This window comes from Paroedura picta, chromosome 4 (assembly GCF_049243985.1).
Source record: "Paroedura picta isolate Pp20150507F chromosome 4, Ppicta_v3.0, whole genome shotgun sequence".
Lineage (NCBI taxonomy): Eukaryota > Metazoa > Chordata > Lepidosauria > Squamata > Gekkonidae > Paroedura > Paroedura picta.
In genome coordinates this window covers 78,833,594-78,853,463 of record NC_135372.1, presented here as the reverse complement: position 1 = coordinate 78,853,463, position 19,870 = coordinate 78,833,594, and the positions used below count along the sequence as shown (strand labels likewise).

The window sequence follows — 19,870 nt, the reverse complement described above, 5'->3', positions numbered from 1 at the left end:
AAAAACAGCAACAATAGTAGTAGCCTTAATTATCAAGATGCAATTTCACAGAGTATGTTTGAAATACAATATACAAATAGCAGTCACTTGAAATTCAGTTACTCCTGACCATTACAAGAACACCCTCAATAATTCAGAAAACCAGTTTTCAATTGGGAAAGAGAAAACCTTATGTAGTCAGACATATAGACCAGACTTCAGGAAAGCAGATTATAACAGACTTAATGGTATGTTGGGTAGAGTCCCATGGTCAAAAAGACTTAAAGAGATGGGAGTCCAAGAGGGCTGGTAGTTTCTTAAAAGTGAAATACTGAAGGCTCAATGACAAACAATTCCCTTGAGGAGAAAAGATGGAAGGAGCCTAAGGAAGCCAAGGTGGCTTCATAAGCAGCTGTCAAATGATTTCAGGAATAGAAAAGATTCATTTAGGAAGTGGAAGGAATGAAGGCCTTTTTACCAAGGATGAGTATAAACAAATAACCAATGATTGTAGGGAGAGTGTTGGAAAAGCTAAAGCTCAATGTGAGCTCAGGCTAGCAAGAAGTGCTAAAAATATTTTAAAAAGAGGCGTCTTTAGCTACATTTCAAGTAAGAAAAAGAGTAGGGACTCTGTAGGACTACTGCAAGGACAAGAAAGTTAAATTATAACAGATGATGAAGAGAGGGCTGAACTGCTTGACTCCTATTTCTCCTCAGCCTTCTCTTGTGAGGGAAATAGTACTCAATGTGGCAAAAGCATATCACAACAGAGGGCAAGGGAATGGTGGCCTAGGATCACTGTGGGGGGCAGTCAATAAACACCTAATTTCTTTAAATGAAACAAAGTCTTCTGGACCAAATGAACTGCATTCAAGAGTACTAAAAGAACTTGCAGATGTCATCTCTGAACCTCTGTCCATTATTTTGACACTTCTTGGAGAACAAGTGAGGTGCCAGATGACTGGAGGCAGGCAAATTTTGTCCCCATCTTCAAGAAAGGGAAAAAGGAGGATCCGGGTAACTACTGACCTGTTAGCTTGACATCTATAGCTGGCAAAATTTTGGAACAAATCATCAAACACTCGGTCTTTGAGCAGCTGGAACAGACAGCTGTAATTTCTAAGACTCAGCACAGGTTTCACAAGAACAAGTCATGTCAGACCAACCTTATTTTTTTGATAAAGTGACTACCTTGCCGGATCAGGGGAATTCTGTGGACATAGTTTATCTGGATTTCAGTATAGCCTTTGATAAGGTCCCACATGATATTCTTGTTGACAAGTTGGAAAAATTTGGCATGGATCCCAATTCTGTCAGGTGGATGAATAATTGTTTGACATATCGTACCCAAAGGGTACTTGTAAATGGTTCAGCATCCTCTGGGAGAAGAGTGACAAGTGGAGTGCCCCAATGATCTGTCCTGAGGTCTCTGGTGTTCAACATATATTTATAATGAATTGGATGAATGATTAGAGGGGATACTTATTAAATTTGCAGAAAATACTAAACTGGGAGGGGTAGCAAACACAACTGAAGACAGCAACAGAATACAGGATGATCTTGATAGGCTAGAGAAGTGAGCTAAACTGAATAAAATGAAATTCAATAGGGACAAAAGTAAAGTTCTGCATTTAGGTAGGAAAAACCATATAGACCAATATAGGATGGGGAGAGTTGCCTTGGTAGTATGTGCGGAAAGGATCTAGATGTCTTAGTAGACCACACATTGAACATGAGTCAGCAGTGTGACTTGGTGGCTAAAAAGGCAAATGGGATTTGGGGCTGTATCAAATGGAGTATCGTGTCCAGATCACGGGAGGTGATGGTACCAGTTTACTCTGCTCTGATTTGGCCTCACCTGGAGTATTGTGTTCAGTTTTGGGCACCTCAGTTGAAGAGGGATGTAGACAAACTGGAGTGTCTCCAGAGGAGGGCAACAAAAATGGTGAGGGGTTTGGAGACCAAGACATATGAAGAAAGATTGTGGGAGCTTGGTCTGTTTAGCCTGGAGAGGAGACGACTGAGAGGGGATCTGATAACCATCCAAGTATTTAAAAGGCTGCCATATGGAGGATGGAGCAGAGTTGTTCTCTCTTGCCCTGGAGGGATGGACCAGAACCAATGGGATTAAATTAATTCAAAAGAAATTCCGTCTAAAATTTAGAAGAAATTCCTGACAGTTAGAGAGGTTTTGCAGTGGAACAGGCTTTCTCGGGAAGTGGCGGGTTCTCCATCTTTGGACATTTTTAAACAGAGGCTGGATAGCCATCTGATGGAGATGCTGATTCTGTGAAGGTTCAAGGAAGTGGCAGGTTACAGTGTATGAGGGTTGTGAGTGTCTTGCATAGTGATGGGGGTTGACTAGATAACCCAGGAGTTCCCTTCCAACTCTATTATTCTATGATTCTATAAAGCTAGAAAAACAAATGCAGTTCTTCCCAATGTACTGTAGTCCCCCTGTAGGGGACATGCCCGATTCTGTCTGGAAACGGGAATTAGCACTGCGACCAGACAAGTGCGGAGCTACTGAAATTACTTGTTGCAAAAGAGGTCACGGTGATTTTGCCCACTTTCCCTAGATCCTCAGCTCTGGCATTGTCTCTTTCTGGAATGTAAGTTTGCTGGGAGAGAGTGACTGTGGAGAAAGATCTACTTCTATAAGTGCTTTCTGTGAAAACTTTGTGGGACCCAAGCCACAATGAATTAAAGAACACTTATGAAATGATGTCAAGACAACATAATATGAAGTGAGGAGAGATTAGGAACATTGCATTAGCGTGTAAGCAACACAGCTGATGAAAATTCATTCAGCTAATATAAAGAATCTTTTTAAAAGCTTTTGATGAAAATATCCATTAAAAGATTCTGCTTTCTTCTTGACTTAATGGAAACCAGTAACTAATGAGAATGCAAAATAAAATTACTTCTACATTTGTTAGCAAGGAAAAGACACATTGAGAAACAAGATCTGTTGTTTGCTAGAATGGAATAGACGAACACCAGCACATGTACTGAAGACTGGCACACCAAAGTATTTTGCTTGTCATGTAGGGGTGGGTTTTTGCCTAAGCAGCCGAACAGCACTGGGAGTATTACAGTGGCATGGAAGTTGACAGACAAGATTTTTTATCTGTCTGATGAAGAGTGCTCATACCTTGAATAAATTTTTGTTGGTCTTAAAGGTGCTACTGGACTCTGATTTTATTATCATACCACCACAGTAATCTTCTGGGCCTGAGGTGAACCCCTTTGATACTGGACAATGAGATCAGCGTGCTTCTCCCCCCTTTTTTGTGGGCATAGCAAAATCTTCAAAGAAGACACAGGAATTGTTTGGCACAAAGGACAGGAAGCTTGCCTGCCTCTGGGCTAGAAGTTCTTTCAACAATATTTTCTTTTGATGTCTTTCTATCATGCTTTTGCCTTTCGGTATTTCTCCTCAGACGACATTGGGACTTTCCTCTATCTATTGCAAACATAACTAGGGAATCAGTTTTAATCAGTGATGCACTTGGAACTAAAGGTCAAAAAACGCTAGTTACTACAAAGGAGCTTTGATCCACAACAGCATTTCCACTGACAAATGGAATTTGGGCAGCAGCCTGAAATGGCTCCAGAGTAGCATCTGGGACTGCAGCGGGAGAGGGGAGGGGAGAATCATATTCCATGAGCAAATAGTCTTCAACCCATGGATGTTATGGAACATACAATTGAGGATTTCTGAACATTCCAGTGCAATTCTATGTGACGTTACTCATAAGATTGCCCTGTTAGACAGCTTATTGCTTGAAAAACTAGCTATGGTGAACATTCTGATATTATGAATTTGAATTGTGACCAGACATCTGAATTTATGCCAATAATTCCTAGTTTAGGATTTGCAGTAACTGGAGTTCATTTCTAATTCATCAGTTAAAGGACTAGTGGTTAATTCATCTACTTCTACAGAAGATTAGCTTACCTGAGTGACTCTACCAAGATTTTCATCTATGTCCATCAACAGGTTTCCATTCTCCAGCTGAAATGCATGATCGATGAAAATGAAAGTGAATGATTTATGAAAATGGCATGTACTGCTGAACACAACAATGATGTCTTGAACAATTATTGATTTTACTTCTGAAACAAGAGCTATTCCATAATTTCATATTTAGGTGATTCCTTACCTTGATGATAACTTATCACATTGAATATGTGAATATGTAACAGTGTGGAATATGTGGATATGTGGAGTGTGAAGATACAATAAAAGTTTTGTAGTTCAATAATTTATATAAAATCTATGTCCCAGTGTTCTTATACTAAGGAATGGAACCCAGGATGAAAAGCAACAACAAAAGGTATATGCCATTAAAGACTGGCATCTTTTTCAATGGCTTTCATGGACCACATTGCACAGAAAATGGACTGCAATTTGAAACACATTTAAGAGGGGGAAAAAGAAACATGGCCATTTTTCCGGGCATTAAAGACACCATGATCAGCTATAGCCACCTGCTTAATGATGTCCCTAATAATTCCACTCTTACTTTGAAAATAACAAACTGCAGTTGAAGATATTACTGTACCTAAAAACCACATCCACCACTTGGCAGTGGATCAATAGGTTTTCAGTGACAGCATTACAGTAAGGATATATGGAGTAGTTCAGCAGAGTTCAGAAAAATATACTACATTCCCCAAATGAAGGCTTCCATTCATAGACCCATTATGCATGGTGGCAAATTCTCTGCACTGCTGCTGTGCCGTTGCGGCGGGGCAGGATGCTCCGTCGTTCCCCGTGTACACGTTACGTCGGAGCCAGGAGGCCCGGGCGCTGCTGGCCACGGTAAGCGGCAGCGGCCAGGGGGGAGGTGGGGAGGGGCTGGGAGGGGAGTGGGGGGGCTGGGCCCCTTCCATATGCTATGGCAGGGGCAGGGGCATGTGATGTCCCTGTAGGGACACCGTAGGTTGGGGCCGGGCAGGCTGAAAGGCCCACCTCAGCCCCTGCCGCAGTCCGGTGTATCCAGGAAGCTGCGTAAGTTCCTGTGTTTGCATAACACGGGCATTCCGTAGCCCTTGGCCGGGACACACCTGTGCTGGTGGCTGCGAGCATTATCTGGGATTTTTCCTGAAGCACTGCTGCCACCAGCATGGGCATTCTGCCCTGTGCATAATGGGTCATACAAATACTACTTATTGTGATGACAGGCATTTTACTAACATATAATAGTGTATGTGCCTTGAGCAACCAAAACATTTTACTACATAACAGCTCAACAAGGACAGGAACTTTGTTAACATCTATCATCTGCCAAGGGGTTCTGGAATAAGCAGGGATGGAATGAAAGATTAAGCATAGCAGAAGTAGGCAACATCTGCTTATGAATGTGTTGATGTACTAAGGTGATATGAAAAAATGGGAAAGACGTTAGGGTCGTACTAAGCCAGAAACACTGAGAGCAAGCCAATGATGCTAGCATCATCTAAGGTACTACTCTTTGTGGATTCAGCTGGTAGTTACATTGGTGTGAGAAATGATGGCAGACATAAGCCATGCACATTGCCTTTCCCATACCACCAGCCCCACTCCCCAGTGGCAAGCCTCAGTTACTTGGGTAGAGAAGTCACCATAAAGATTGAGTAAAGTGTCATATTGCTGTTTGGCATATGTGCAAAACATTTCCTCACTTTGACTTCACCTTTCAAATAAAACGTAACTGAATTCATTCCTGATTTTAATCTAACAAACACCACAATGACTTTCGCTTATCTTTGTACTTTTGATCTGCATCTCCTGCAGAATATCTTTTACAGATGTCACAAACTATTTTGGACCACCTTCATTCTCAACTGACTGGGATATAAGGACTCAGAGATCTCCATTCCAACTCATATCTGACAAGGGCTGCTCTGACTCTTGAGAGCTCATACCCTGAAAATCTTGTTAGTTCCTAAGGAACTTTGAGACTCAAATCTCATGACAGTGTGCAAACTTTCAAGTTCTCAGTAATCTTCATCACTAGACATATTTTAAAACAGGAGGGGGAGATTAAAAGATGTTTCAGATCATAATCTGAACAAACATAAATATGTTTTGACTTGCAGGCAGGCTTGTAGGTGGGAAGGACACAGACTCTTAAATGGCTTCAATGAGGCCACAGCTTTTATTAGAACGCATATTGTTGGCCCCAAACTAGGCACAGAACAGGAGCCTGCACCTGTGGTGTTAGCCACATCTCTTAACCTCAGCAGCACCAGGGAGCCACCTGTCTCCACCCCTGGGAATGCAAGTCTTCCCTGCTGCTGGGTCACCCACAGGAGGTGTTCCAACCTAGTGTGCCAGGGAAAGGTGCAGACCTCCTCTTACTGCAGGCCACCTGGCTCAGTGAGCATTCAGCCTTCCGGTCCGGATTGGCCTAGCTTGCTCCAATCTACCTCTTTAAGGAGGCCCAAATTATGGTGGTCTCAATACCCCTGATCAAATTCCTCACCAGCAGACTGTCTTCCCGTGCCTTAACCGCCAACATAATAGCTGTGACATTTTAACAAGTATCTAACACAAACCGGAACACTTTGCAACAGACCAATAGCAACATCATAACCAGAACTATATCAGGGTGGTTGGGAGCTGATCAGCTCACTGGCTCCTGGAAGAAGGGGGAAAGAGAGATGTATGATGCAGCTCGTGCCTTAAATAAATCATCCTGGGCACGTATCCAATGCCCTCCTCCTGCACACGCAGCCCCTCTCATCCCCCACCCTCCCCAGCAGAGCAAGGACACAGCACATCCTCTTCCTGCCAGCCCTGCCACTCCATCAACGGTGGCTCTGAGGGGAGGTAAGTCCCCAGCTGCATTTAAAAATGTAAGAATTCTGTTCTTCAGTTCCAACATGAAATGAATAACAACAACAAAAATGAAAATCTGTAAGAAATAGCTAAATATGTTCAACATTTCTTCAGAACAGCAATCCATGTTTATTATTCCCTGCACTTTAGATTTTTCTACTCTCTGCAGTTTCTTTCTCTCTTGCCATGGACCTGCCAGTTAGTGCACTGACAAATCCATTTTTCCATATTCAGATAAACAAATCTGAATTTCACAGTGTTGGCCACCTTAATCTGTTAGTTAAAATAAGAGTTTTGTTACACCTTAATTAAGACTGAAACTTCTGTTGCCTGAAGTATGTCAAGAGTTAACCGATTTTACACTCACATACATGTGCATGCACAAAACACAGCCCTTAGTGTTTACAATTTTTTTTCTCTAGACTAACGTACAAATAGATCTGCCAAGGAAGGACATACTTCATGAATATGGCGAAGTGGGCTCTGTTGTACGAAAGTCACTCCCAATAAATCTATTGCAACAAAGCATCACCATCTTTTTAAAAAAGATGCAAATAGCATGTGCTCCATTAAGGAAGTCTCTGCAAAGAAGAATCAACTAGTACAACATTTCAGAGAAGCATGAATGAAACTCAGACATAAATCCATGAGCAACTTTTTCTCCAAAAAGTAGTTTATACATTTATTCTCATCCAAAGACAAATTATTACCTGCCAGATTTACTCCAATAAGACCATTTTTTAAAGCATCGTTTCGGGTTGCTTATCAATTTTACACCATTGTCACACTGATTCACACTGTGCCCTCAACTGTCTGGTTGAAACCACATGGATTGCTCTTATAAAGCTGTCCAGGAAAATGGCAGCAGTGCAATATGGGAGAACATGTGTGCGGCATTCGACAGACCATTAGCAATAACCTGACATGTGCTACAGCAAGACCTCCCAGAAAAAAATTGGTTGCCTGCCATGTCACCACATGTCCCAAGTGTCCAATTATCAGGTAGCACTAGGGCTGCATCCTCCATCAGTTCTTGTTCTGCATCACTCACTGCTGAGGCAAAGCTTTCTAGGGGTGAACCATTAGTGTCTATTAGACTATGAGACTCTTCAGCAGAGACTTTGCAGGGCTATACAGCTCTAACTGGGGGCAAATATTTGCCCTTGTGTGTCTAGCTTTGCTTAGACATTTCAATACAAAGGGTTCTCCAATTATAGCAAACAGTCTTCACCACGGCCTTCACATTTCTCCCTTGTGAATAATGCAAAATAACCAGAAGTACGGGTAGGTATTAAGCTGCTTGATCTTTCTGCAGAATTGCAGCATTTGTGGATTTCTCTGTGTGTAAACATAAAAGCTGCTTTTAATTATTTGCAAAGCTGCCTCATCTGAGATCACCCCATCTATCTATTTATGCCACTGGGGGGGGGGTGGGGAGGGAAGGTTGCTTTAGTTTGTGAGGGATATGCCAGCAAGTTGCAACAACCGCCTAGGGGAAGGAGCAGCAGAAGGAACATTAAAGGCCATTACACACCCATTAAATGTAGTGAAATGCTTACCTTATGCAGACACCATATTTTTGGCATTTTGCACGACATCACCAACATCCAGTGTCCAAGCAGCAAACCAGCAGTTACATTCTCCATTTTAAAGCACTAGCTAGGGAATTACATAAGGTGAATTCCCCAGCCCCTGAATTATGAGCTACAGGAGAGCAACCAGCAAGCCACACACTAAGGAAATATGTGGAGCCGAAGTAGCACTATCTCCACCTCGAATGTTCCACCATTGCATCCGCCTCCCTCTCCCTTCTCCCGAGGACATTTTTTTTAAAGCAAATTTCCTGGAGCAACAAATAGGTGTTGAATCATGAAGGCATAGAATATATATATATTTTCCTCCACAGTTTAAACACAAGGCATGTCTCTTTAAATTTTTCTCTCCCCCAGTCAGGAATGATTCTTCCCCTGCCCCCTTAATCAAAGGACTCACTAAGGGCCCGATCTGGCCATCTGTGCTTCAGCACCCATGAAAGTCTATGGTACCATAGACTATAATGGGAATTTTGGCATTCCTGCCTTTCCCAGGATCTGGGGGGGGGGGAGATGGGTTTGAGGTAGAGCCTGCAACCATTCAGGGCAGCTCAAGGAGGCTCTTCCCTGACTCCCCTCCAAATTTCAAAATTATTGGTCCACGGGATCAATGTCTAGGGGCTCCTGAAGAGGACACTCCCATTCCTCCAATGTATCTTATAAAAGCCCCCTGGAGCTACCATGAAAGTTTGGAGGCTCTACCTCAAACCCAAGTCACCCAGATCCTGAGAAAGGTGGGAATGCTGAAATACCCATTATAGAATATAGAAAAAGGGAATTGGCTGCCTGGCTTGATTGACAGGCTAAGAGTCGCCTGTAAAGCACGTTGCTCTCTTCCACAATTTCAAGCTGGCATGCAGAGTGCAAGGAGTGTGAGAAGGAGGCAGACAGAAGCGAGAGAGCCAGAATGGCCAAAGGCAGGATATTTTTTAGTGCTACGCCATTTCGCTGGCGTAATGGTATTTTTTTAATGTGTAGAATTACCCTAATTCTCCAATAAGGAATATATTAAACTCTGCAACAAAAGTTGCATCTTTCCATGTCACCATTTGCAAGATTGATTGTCAAAGCACAATGCATCATTTGGCTTCCTTAATTCTCTTCCATTACATTTTTCACTTGATGGAATGGAATAGCCAGGAAAAAATAATGAAATTCAAGGACTGAAAAAAGATTCAGACAGGCATAAAAATTGTTCTTGTTGGATCAGAGCAGAATCTTAGAATTGTGAATGGCACATTAGAGGAAGATCCAATAAAACAAATCAATTAACTGAGGGTGTTAGGACCACTCCCAGACATTCTTAAAGATGCAAGGAGTAAAATAACATCTAGTGCAAATAAGCAGATACAGTATTTTACCTCCTGTATCCTTTTTAAAACCAGTCTCTCTTTGTAACATCTCCCCCTATCTTTTTATTGTAAATAAAGAAGCATGTACCCTTCAATACAGCTGATCAAGTTAGCTTTGACTGGAATAAATTCTGATAGTCTCTAAAGTGCCAACAAACTCCCATTTTTTTTACTGCTACATGGCTACCCAGCAACAGTTATGTCAGGAGAGAGACATGTGAAATATGTACTTGCAGAAGATTTGCTGCATTTAATATCCTTAGGTGTTTGTTTTAGATCTACATAGGTCTATTCATATTTTTCTCTCTTGTCCTCTCCTTTTAAAGAAGAACTATTCCTTTCGTGGTGACTTTTGAGGAAAGTTGGTACTTATGATAGGTGAAATGGGGAATTACTTGTTTTTATATTAAGTACATTTGTAAAAAACAACAACTGTATTATTATTTGCAAATAAAAGAAATGCTGATGTGAATTTAAACTCAACACCCCTAAATAATAAAGCTGTCAGAATAGAACAGCAAGAAGCCAAACCCTTGGCCATCTATGTTCACTGTATATTCTGTGTTTGTTACAATTCGAGCACTAGCTGTAAACAGCACTAGCTTTCAGCCTGAACATAATATAAATAATCTAATTGAATAAAATGTAACAACATATAATGCCTTCCATGCATTCACATCAGCTGTACTTTAGAGCAGGTTTCACTGTTAATAAATATGGCAACTGTCAAAATATTATATCAGTAGAATCTTACATGTTGTGTTCTCATAATTTTTCTCAGTGTTCCATTAATGTTTTTTCCTGAGGGAAGAAAACCAGCTTTTTCAAAGAATCCTCTGATCAACTTCAGGAAAAATCACAACAACACTAAGACAATCCTGAATTAATTCCTCATTTATCACTAAGGCCAATTCCGCACGGCAGTGGCTGCATTGTATCTGCATAGCACCTGGTCTGCCAGTGAAATGTGTCCCCCTGGGGACACAGTCATAGCAGACAGGGAGTATGAATATCAGGATCCCTTGCTTGGGTTTTAACTTTTGATTTCATATTTTCTTTCAAGATTATGAGCTAGTCTTGGGGAGACTGTACATCTTTTAAATGTGGTAAATAATGGCCCTATTATGTTGTTCAGTTTTAAAAAAACACACAAAAAGGTGAGAGAGGCCTCAGTCAGTGTGATTATAGTGTGTTTGCAATTTTAGTTTGCAATTTAACCACATCTTTAAACAGCCCCGCCCGCGGCGCGGCGTGCCACAGACTTAGTAATGCAGTAAGGGCTGTCTGGGAGGAGTTAGGGCGGGCCCTGTCCGGGATAAAAACTCGGAGGGCCCAATCAGGAGCCGCGAAGCGGCTCCTTATTGGACCCTCCGAGTGTCCATCCAGGCCCGAGCAGCCAATGGGGAGCTGCCGCTCAGACTCCACTGGCAGCCGACATGGTGAGTCTTCCGGCCACGCTACTCCTCCTCCTGCTTCTTCCGGCCGCTCCTGCGGCCGGGAGAAGCACCAGCCATTGTCCTGGGTGGGGGGGGGGCCCTACGCCTTCTGCCAGCCACTGGGGGTGGCTGCCGTCCTTCTACCAGCCCCGGGAGTGCCCTCACCACACCAAGGCTGCACCTGGGGCTGCGAGAAGCTTCCGGGCCACTGCCGGGGGGTGCGGGTGGCTGGCGCTCTTCTGCTGGCCCTGGGGCCGGCAGAACCCTCTGGGCCGCTGCCAGGGGGTGAGGGTCTGCCTGGGCCATGAAAACACAAGTGGCCTGCCGACCCCAGCCCCTGGGAAGCATTCGCCCTACAAAGTCCTCCCGAGGGAGGAGGGCCTAGCGCCCATTTTATTCCTTCATAAAATGGGCTTAATTTCTAGTGATACATATTTCTAAAAATAAATCTTGATATGACGATGTAGATGCTTTAAGATTCCCTTTTCCACAGTGTTTTAGTGCTCTAATAAATTGTAAGGGGGGGGTTCAAACTGAAAATTGAACTATTTTGAATTTAGCAACATCTAGCACGGGATGTAGCAATTGGAGCCATAACTCACTAGAGTCTCCTAGTTGCTGCTGCAGAAAAGCAAACAAGCAGAAAAGATGCACCAATGAGGCCCATGATGCACCAGTCGGACAGGGGGGGGGAGAAGTAGGTGTTACCAATGCCTTTAAAAGCGGCTGAGCGCATGTGATCAGCCACTTTCCTCTCTGGCATTACTGCAGGAAGATTGCTCCCTGCCATAGTGTTGAATTGGAGGCAGGCTTTACAGGTCAGATTGCACAGTTAGCGCTGAGCGTCTGATTGCCCTCATGGACTTCGCTGCCCAGTTTGTATTGTTAATATACACATATACACACACTTACATATAAAATTATATATATATAAAAGAATCCAGAGTGTGTTTCAGATGGCAAGGGATTCCACACTCCAGGCTGATGCCTAGGTGGGTACTCCAGGGTGTCATCTGGAACCATGGGTTATAAGCGGTCTGCTGACCATTCCTGCTGGATTCCTCCTCATGCCATGCCAACACTCCTTTGGGAGTTTATTCATTCAGAAGATATTTTTGTTGTGTCTTTTCTCTGCAAGCTTTAGTATGCACTCCTGCCAAGCAACCAGGATCAGGTAACTCAGATGCTTAAACAATGATCCAAATACTTTGAAATTTGAATAGGATAGACTGAGTTTCATAAACATCCCTTGTAAAAAACAAAACAAAATTACTCTCCTTGGTGTGGTTAGGAGTGCAGTCTTCTAATCTGATTCTATTTTTCTAACAGAGAAAAGCAGCATATAAGAACCAATTCCTCCTCCTCCTTCATGACACTGGAATAGATTATTAAGCAAATTAATGATTTTTAAAATTTTTTATAGTTTTGCAGCAGGAAACAGTTGAACACATCATAAAAATATCACTGTCTAGACCTAACGGATAGAGACACAGCTTCAGAAATCTCATAAAGTAGTTAATTGCTTTCTCCCTTGATTCAGTAATGTCTTATTTAAAAGTCTTCACAAAACGGACACATCTCACAAATGCGAATTGTGGGAACCAAGAATAAGTATTAGTCTCTTTCCACAACTCCTCAAGCCCTTGGATCAGGAATTCCCAACTGGGATGACATGTCACCCTTTTGGTGCTGCCAGTGCTCTGCAGGAGCGATGCAGCATATTCTGGAAGTCTGGGAGTCTGCTGGCATCACTGGAGCCATGAGTCCTTGTGTTCTGCAACCAATAATTTCAAACAGTTACCCGATGTGAAGAATGGCTGGTGGGGAAAAAAAGCTACTTGTGAATCCAGCACCCTGCCAAAAAGGAATGAGAGGATATGAGAGCTCATTTGCCTAATGGCCAAGTGTGCGCTGTGAGTTATACTTTTTGGAATCAGCAGAGGCGGCAGACTGGAGTGCCCGCAGGTAGCAACAGAGAGATTCACAAACTTGGGTACTCTTCAGGCCCATTTGTAAATTCAGGTACTTCCCTTTCGCATTGCTTTTTCTGCAGCTGTTTCTCCCTCTTCCCCAGCTTTGGGGCTTGTAGCAGCTGCTGTGCAAGGAACTGAATAGGTCATTGCAGGAGGGGTTTTCCTTCCTTTCTTTCCCTCTCTGTCGCCCTTTTGCAGCTTCTGGACTTTGTGGTGTGTGTAGTAACTTGAAGCATTTGATATCTGAAGTACTATTGCTTGAAAGCAAGTCCTTGATACCATGTTACAAGCATGCTTTAACTTTTGCATGGGTCTCAGTGTTGAATGGAGGTCTAGATAGGAGAGGAAGCTCACTGGTTTTACAGAATGTTTCAGGACTGCCATCTTCCTCCTTTCCCTTGTACTTTGTCTACTATGATTTCTTTGTCTACTATGCAGGATCTTGACTGCAGATCAGTTTGTAATTCTTTGAGATCTGCAGGCACCACCTAGAAGTTGAAGAATGAGGAAACTGACAGAGGGTTACAAATTACAATCGTTTATACAAGAACTTCATTCTTTTATTCCAGTCCTGAAGTTATGTCAAAATGTGAACTGGTTAATACAAATCTTAAATAGAATTTTCCTCAGTGGCATGACTATAAAGGAAGAGTCTATTGACTTTTCTGTAAAGGTACATTTTGAAAAATTCTTTGGCTTATGTAGCTGAATAGTTCTTTCTTGGAAATAGACATATATGATTTCCTGGGTCCTTGTAACTAGCCTTCCCTGTTGTTTTATAGATTACATCACACATTTTGAAAATTCAGAAAAATACTTGTATATGCCTTATACAATTTGTAGAATATATTTTTAGAGTAAGTAATTAACATAACAATATACTGTTTGTCTATTTGATATTTATACAATTCATGTTTTATTTCAATAGTGGTGCCACTGATGAAAATTCTATTGAAAATGTGTTTTAACCAGTTTGTGTTTTGGCATAACTTCACAATTTGAATACAATAAGTTCTTGTATAAATGGTCGTAGCCCTCTGTTGGTTTCCTTGTTCTTCTGCTTCCTGCAACACTGACAGGTCACATTTTCCATTCCACCTGGAAGTTGGCAACCCTACGATAAGTTGAGTCTGACATGTCACTCCCCGTATGTCAGGGAGGCATAGCCAGCTGACATAACTTCCAGAGGATCTTAAAACCTGAAAAATATTTCAGGCATCCCTCCATGGTCAAAAGGTTGAAAAAGCCTGCTTTAGATACTTCCTGAGAATATATGCTTGGTCTGAAATACTGTCCTGACACTGTAGACAAACCAGTAAACAGCTGACTGGGCATTACAACTTACAAGTACATCACAGTAATGTCCTAATCCTAAAGTGGCTGGCACAGTAAGCAAAAGCTATTATTGCTGACAACAACACATATAATCTACTGACATTGCAGGGACATTTCTGTCATACCACTGCCCACCTCTTCCTTCTTTCCTCTACTACCCTAGCATGAAGACAAAGCCACTGCTCTAGCATCTGCTACGTATCCCTGGGGAAAATAAATGAAGTCTGTCTGAGGCATGATGGGGAGAATTCTGCCTATTCAAGGAGAACACCAGCTCAGTTAAACATGCCTCAAAAGGATAAAGGTAAAGGTAAAGGTATCCCTTGTGCAAGCACCGAGTCATGTCTGACCCTTGGGGTGATGTCCTCTAGCGTTTTCATGGCAGACTCAATACGGGGTGGTTTGCCAGTGCCTTCCCCAGTCATTACCGTTTACCCCCCAGCAAGCTGGGTACTCATTTTACCGACCTCAGAAGGATGGAAGGCTGAGTCAACCCTGAGCCGGCTGCTGGGATTTAACTCCCAGCCTCATGGGAAGAGCTTTCAGACTGCATGTCTGCTGCCTTACCACTCTGCACCACAAGAGGCCCTTAAAAGGATAACGAATTATAAATAATAAATAATAATCATAATGCTTATTGATCCATTTAGGTTTCTTCTGCTTGATTTGTAATCAAGTCTCAACTGCCTTCTTGTGATTATTTTAAATACAAATCTCATTAGGAGGTATGATTGATGGTTCAATTCCATAAAGAAGAAAAAGAAGAGCTGCTTTCTACTACCTGAAGGAGTCCCAAAGTGGCTTCCAATCACATTTCCTTTCCTCTCCCCCAACAGACATCCTGTGAGGTAGGTGGGGCTGAGAAACTGCTAAGAGAACTGCTCTGTGAGAATAGCTCTAGGAGAACTGTGTCTAGCCCAATCCAACTGGTTGCATATAAGGACTGGGAGATCAAACCCACTTCTGTAGACTAAACCCGAATATTCTTTAACCACTATACCATGCTGGCTCTCAAACTCTGACAGATAATTCAAGAAATAGTTATAACAATAAAAACCAAAACTAAGGAAAACTCTTAACAGTGAAATCTTTATATCCTTCTCCTTGACAATTCTCTTCAGGTTTCTTAGCTAATCTAGAAGTTTATTTGTCCTTTATTAGAAACTAATTTAATGTAATTATTTTTGTATTGATCCTATTACTAGGTTGAAATAAAAGCAAGATTTAGGGGGTTTGGAAAAATAGTTGTAAGTTCAGCTCACTGTTGTCCCTTTGATTCCAGGAACATTTATACATGGATACCTCTTAGCTGGGGCATAATCCAAGTAACTACCATTTATGATTGACCCCAATAATGTGATTGACTAAATCTGCTAGTTTAAGAAGGGAAAATGCAAACACAGGCTGAGTAGCAAAAACAGAGGAATAAAAATATTTCAAAATTAGAAGATATCTCACATGTATAGTTCTTGGGGCAGTAGAAGACATCTTGTTGCTGAGTTAATTATTTTTAGTTTTAAATTAAATACTACATGCCGAAGGGTACAAACTTAAATTAATAAGATGTTTTCCCCCAAAAATGATAGGCTAAAGTAAATTTCAGAGTTGTGGTACTGCAGTTTCTGCTTTATAATATTGTATGTGATTGGTGTAATCTTCCATATTTCTAAGAAGCTCATTACACAAATCTAAATCATAATACACACTGTGAATTTTCACAGTTATCTGCTATTTTTAAATTTTCTATTTAGAGCAGTGAAGTAGAAATGCGTGTTCTTCATTCTAGAAACAGCTCATTGGTTTAATGAGAATGAGCGATCACATTGCAAAAATATACATATAAATTTGCAGGCACAAGCATGTTTCTTAGGAAGCTAAACCACCTTACTCATGCCCATGGAAGATGACAAAAGTCAGCTTGCCATTGTAATTTCCTTTAATATGTTCGAATACGTCTGGAGAAAAATGCTCTTTCTTTGTAAGAGTTGTAAGAGTTGTACCAACAATACCATACAACTTTCAAGTTGCTTCTAGAATCCAGGCAGGATCTAGCATGTAATTATTTTAGTTTGAATACAGACCTGTCTATTTGCCTAATGGCCTTTTACAACTGTACATTTTTTAAACCAGCCATATGAGTGTACAAATTTCAATGGACCAACAAAATCATTCTAGCAGAGAATATATCTGTAGTTTCCTGGTGATAATTTTCAGGATTGTAAAAGGACGTTTCCCAAATCACAAATGTAGGAATTGCTTCTGGGCAGCTGTATGCATCACATTCTAAATTTTCTGCATGAATGTCTCCTCAAAGACTTTTGAGATGTCTCACAAAGGTGATATTGTCTGAACTGATGTAAATGGAGGAAGTTCTTTTGTAAACTAATCCTAAGTAAACCAAACAATATATTTCTGTGCGTTTGTGTCCGCTGGCATGCCGGCAGCCACTCCTGCCTCTTCCCTCCCTCTCGCAGCAAAAGCTAGCCAAGCCGCGAACGAAGCAGCCGCTTTGGCAGCCGCTTCTCTTGCACCCTGGTGAGCTTCTCGCTGCGGGGGGAGGGAGAGGCAGGTATGGCGGCCCATTACCGAGGCCTTCGAGGACTGGTAGCAGGCTGCAGACTGGGGGTTGATGACCCCCGATATAAAGCAATGAACAAGCGAGCACGTTTTTCGTTTGAGAGGTTTTAAACTTTAAACTTTCAAAGTGAGCATCATAATATCACAGAGTCCTTTCTTACCGTATGCTCAAATGTTGCCCTGTCTGCACTGACATGCATTGTATGTTATTTTTTTTTCTTGGAGATGCATGTCAACGATTACACACATGTCCGCCAGCAGGCTGTATTAATTATCGTGGATGGAGGAACTGTGAAAACTCCCTCAGCGGGCTTTTTTCCATCTCCAATGAATACCTCTCCCCTGGTTTAGCCTTGTGTAAAAAGCCATTTTTTGGGGGGAAATAACACCGAAATACAGTTCTGTGTGAAGTAAAGAAGCAATGAATTAACAAATATTGCCATGTGTGTTTTCAGATTTAAAAAAAAAAAATTTAAGGGAAAGGGACATTTCAGAGCCACGAGGGCAATCCGTTTGATTGGCTCTTCAGTTTGATTGACGGGCTAAAGCAGGCAGGAGCGCCACAAATTTAGAGCGCCTGGTTTGCAATTCCTGCAAGACCAGAAACATGTGCGTTACCAAAAAAGTGCTAAAGGTGCATGAATATTGCACTACAATCCAGCAACATTGGCAGATGTGCGGAATGGACCTTGAAATTCACCACAAATTTATGTTTCTGAAGGCATCTGGCCATGGTCTAGATGACCCCTTTTCCTTGTTGAAACACTGGGATTCATAAAACGTGATACTCCAAGTAAGAATTATAGAATCATAGAATCACAGGATCAGTCCTAAGCATCCTGAAGCACCCAAGAAAAGTGTGTATCCAACCTTTGCTTGAAGACTGCCAGTGAGGGGGAGCTCACCACCTCCTTAGGCAGCCTATTCCACTGCTGAACTACTCTGACTGTGACATTTTTTCCCCTGATATCTAGCCTATATCGTTGTACTTGTAGTTTAAACCCATTACTGCGTGTCCTTTCCTCTGCAGCCAATGGGAACAGCATCCTGCCCTCCTCCAAATGACAACCTTTCAAATACTTAAAGAGGGCTATCATGTTCCCTCTCAACCTCCTTTTCTCCAGGCTGAACATTCCCAAGTCCCTCAACCTATCTTCATAGGGCTTGGTCCCTTGGCCCCAGATCATCCTCGTCGCTCTCCTCTGTACCCTTTCAATTTTATCTACGTCCTTCTTGAAGTGAGGCCTCCAGAACTGCACACAATACTCCAGGTGTGGTCTGACCAGCCCAGGAAAATAAAATCTGTCACTACCTCCATTTCTTCCCCATCTATTTGCCAGGATTTGAGAGGGCCGGATGCCATGATCTTTGTTTCCCAGAGATAACTTGAAATGCTCAGCTGCCTCTGGAACCACAGAATAAAATCTGGCAATAATAGGATGGTTAGGTCTAGAAAGGTTTTCCCATTCTGCATGTACTGCCTTGTTAAATTCAGAGGGAAATGTATCCCTGAAATGCAAGACCTTTCTTTAGGAAAAACTGTTACAGTTGGCAAGTTAGGATCCTGAATCTCAACCTCCTTAGCTGCCACTTGCATCTCTAAAATGTGAAGCACCTTGGGGAAAAACTTGTGAAATAGCTCTTGAAGAAAAAGCCTGGTTTGCATAGTTGTCACCTGCTCTCCTTAGAGAGCTCCCCTTCCTCTTTAGTACAGGAAGATCAACCTCTGTTACTGCAATCTGTAGCTTTTTTGTTGTTGTTTTTTAGAATTGCAGCATTACTAAACATTAAGAATGCATCCTGCTCTCAGGGCCAAAGACTGGGGTGGTTGGGAAGAGCACCTCCTCCCATTAGTCACAAGATCTGTGATACTGCCCATGAGGAGGAGTGAATCTCAATGGTCAAGACTGCCTCACTGAGGGCCACTGGAGAAATATTTTTTTCAGAGAGATAATTCTTTGAAAAAACCAAAAGATAAACCACTTAAAGGTTTGTTCTCATCCAGTCCCAGTTTTCATCTTTGTCTTTTGAAAGGAAAACATATTTTCTGCCTTCCAAAAATGTGTACATTAAAGTTTTAATTCATATATGTATATATCTATGTATGTATAGAAAATTAGCATACAGGTTTTCTGGCTTTCATATGTCTTGTCTGCAAGGAAAGACGTTTATAACTGCATCACTATGAAAAAAATTAACACCAACATCCTCCTCCCTCTTAAATACCCTCCGCTGGGCTAACTTGCTTGTGGGTGGTCTAAATAAGAAAGGGGAGTCAAAGAGGACAGAAAACCCATGTAGTTTCCAAATTTGGACTCAACCATATACTTGGTGGAAGAATGTCATTTTCCAAATGCTGTGGAAATTTAACTGGGCCCGGATTTCAACTGGCAATTCATTCTACCAAGTCAGAGCTTGGTTGAGGCCTGGTGAATGTTTTTAGAGCCAGGGATTATCAACAAATTGATATTAGCAGAGGGGCATATTGGGCGAGGTTGTTCCTTAGACATGCAGGGTCCAGACTGTATAGGGTCTTGAATATCTGTACCAAAATGCTGAACCTGATCTGGAATTCCACTTGTAGCCAATGCAGCCACTGGAGAGCAGGTTGAACATAGGACCTGTGCAGCTGAATTCTGTACTAGCTATAATTTCTGTAATCCAGGCTGGAGCTGACTGTTGTGTGGATCACTGTGGCTAGGTCTCCCAAGGCCAGATACGGTGCTAGTAGCTTTTCCTGGTACAGATGGTAAAGGTCCCAGTGGCTACATTCATGATCTATATCACCATTGTTAAG

General features: G+C 42.0%; 1 protein-coding gene across 21 annotated transcripts in view; it reads right to left on the bottom strand.

Annotated features, from left to right (window-relative positions):
• The window catches only part of DAB1 (DAB adaptor protein 1), an 825,935-nt gene that overhangs the window by 21,413 nt on the left and 784,652 nt on the right, over positions 1-19,870 (bottom strand). For 18 of the 21 annotated variants that reach the window (XM_077333584.1, XM_077333572.1, XM_077333571.1 and 15 more), the window contains one exon: positions 3,941-3,997. The exons of the other annotated variants lie outside the window; for them this stretch is intronic. In XM_077333584.1, coding sequence (XP_077189699.1) covers positions 3,941-3,997 — 57 coding nt within the window. The remainder of the gene's footprint in view (positions 1-3,940; positions 3,998-19,870) is intronic. 21 annotated transcript variants of the gene reach the window in all.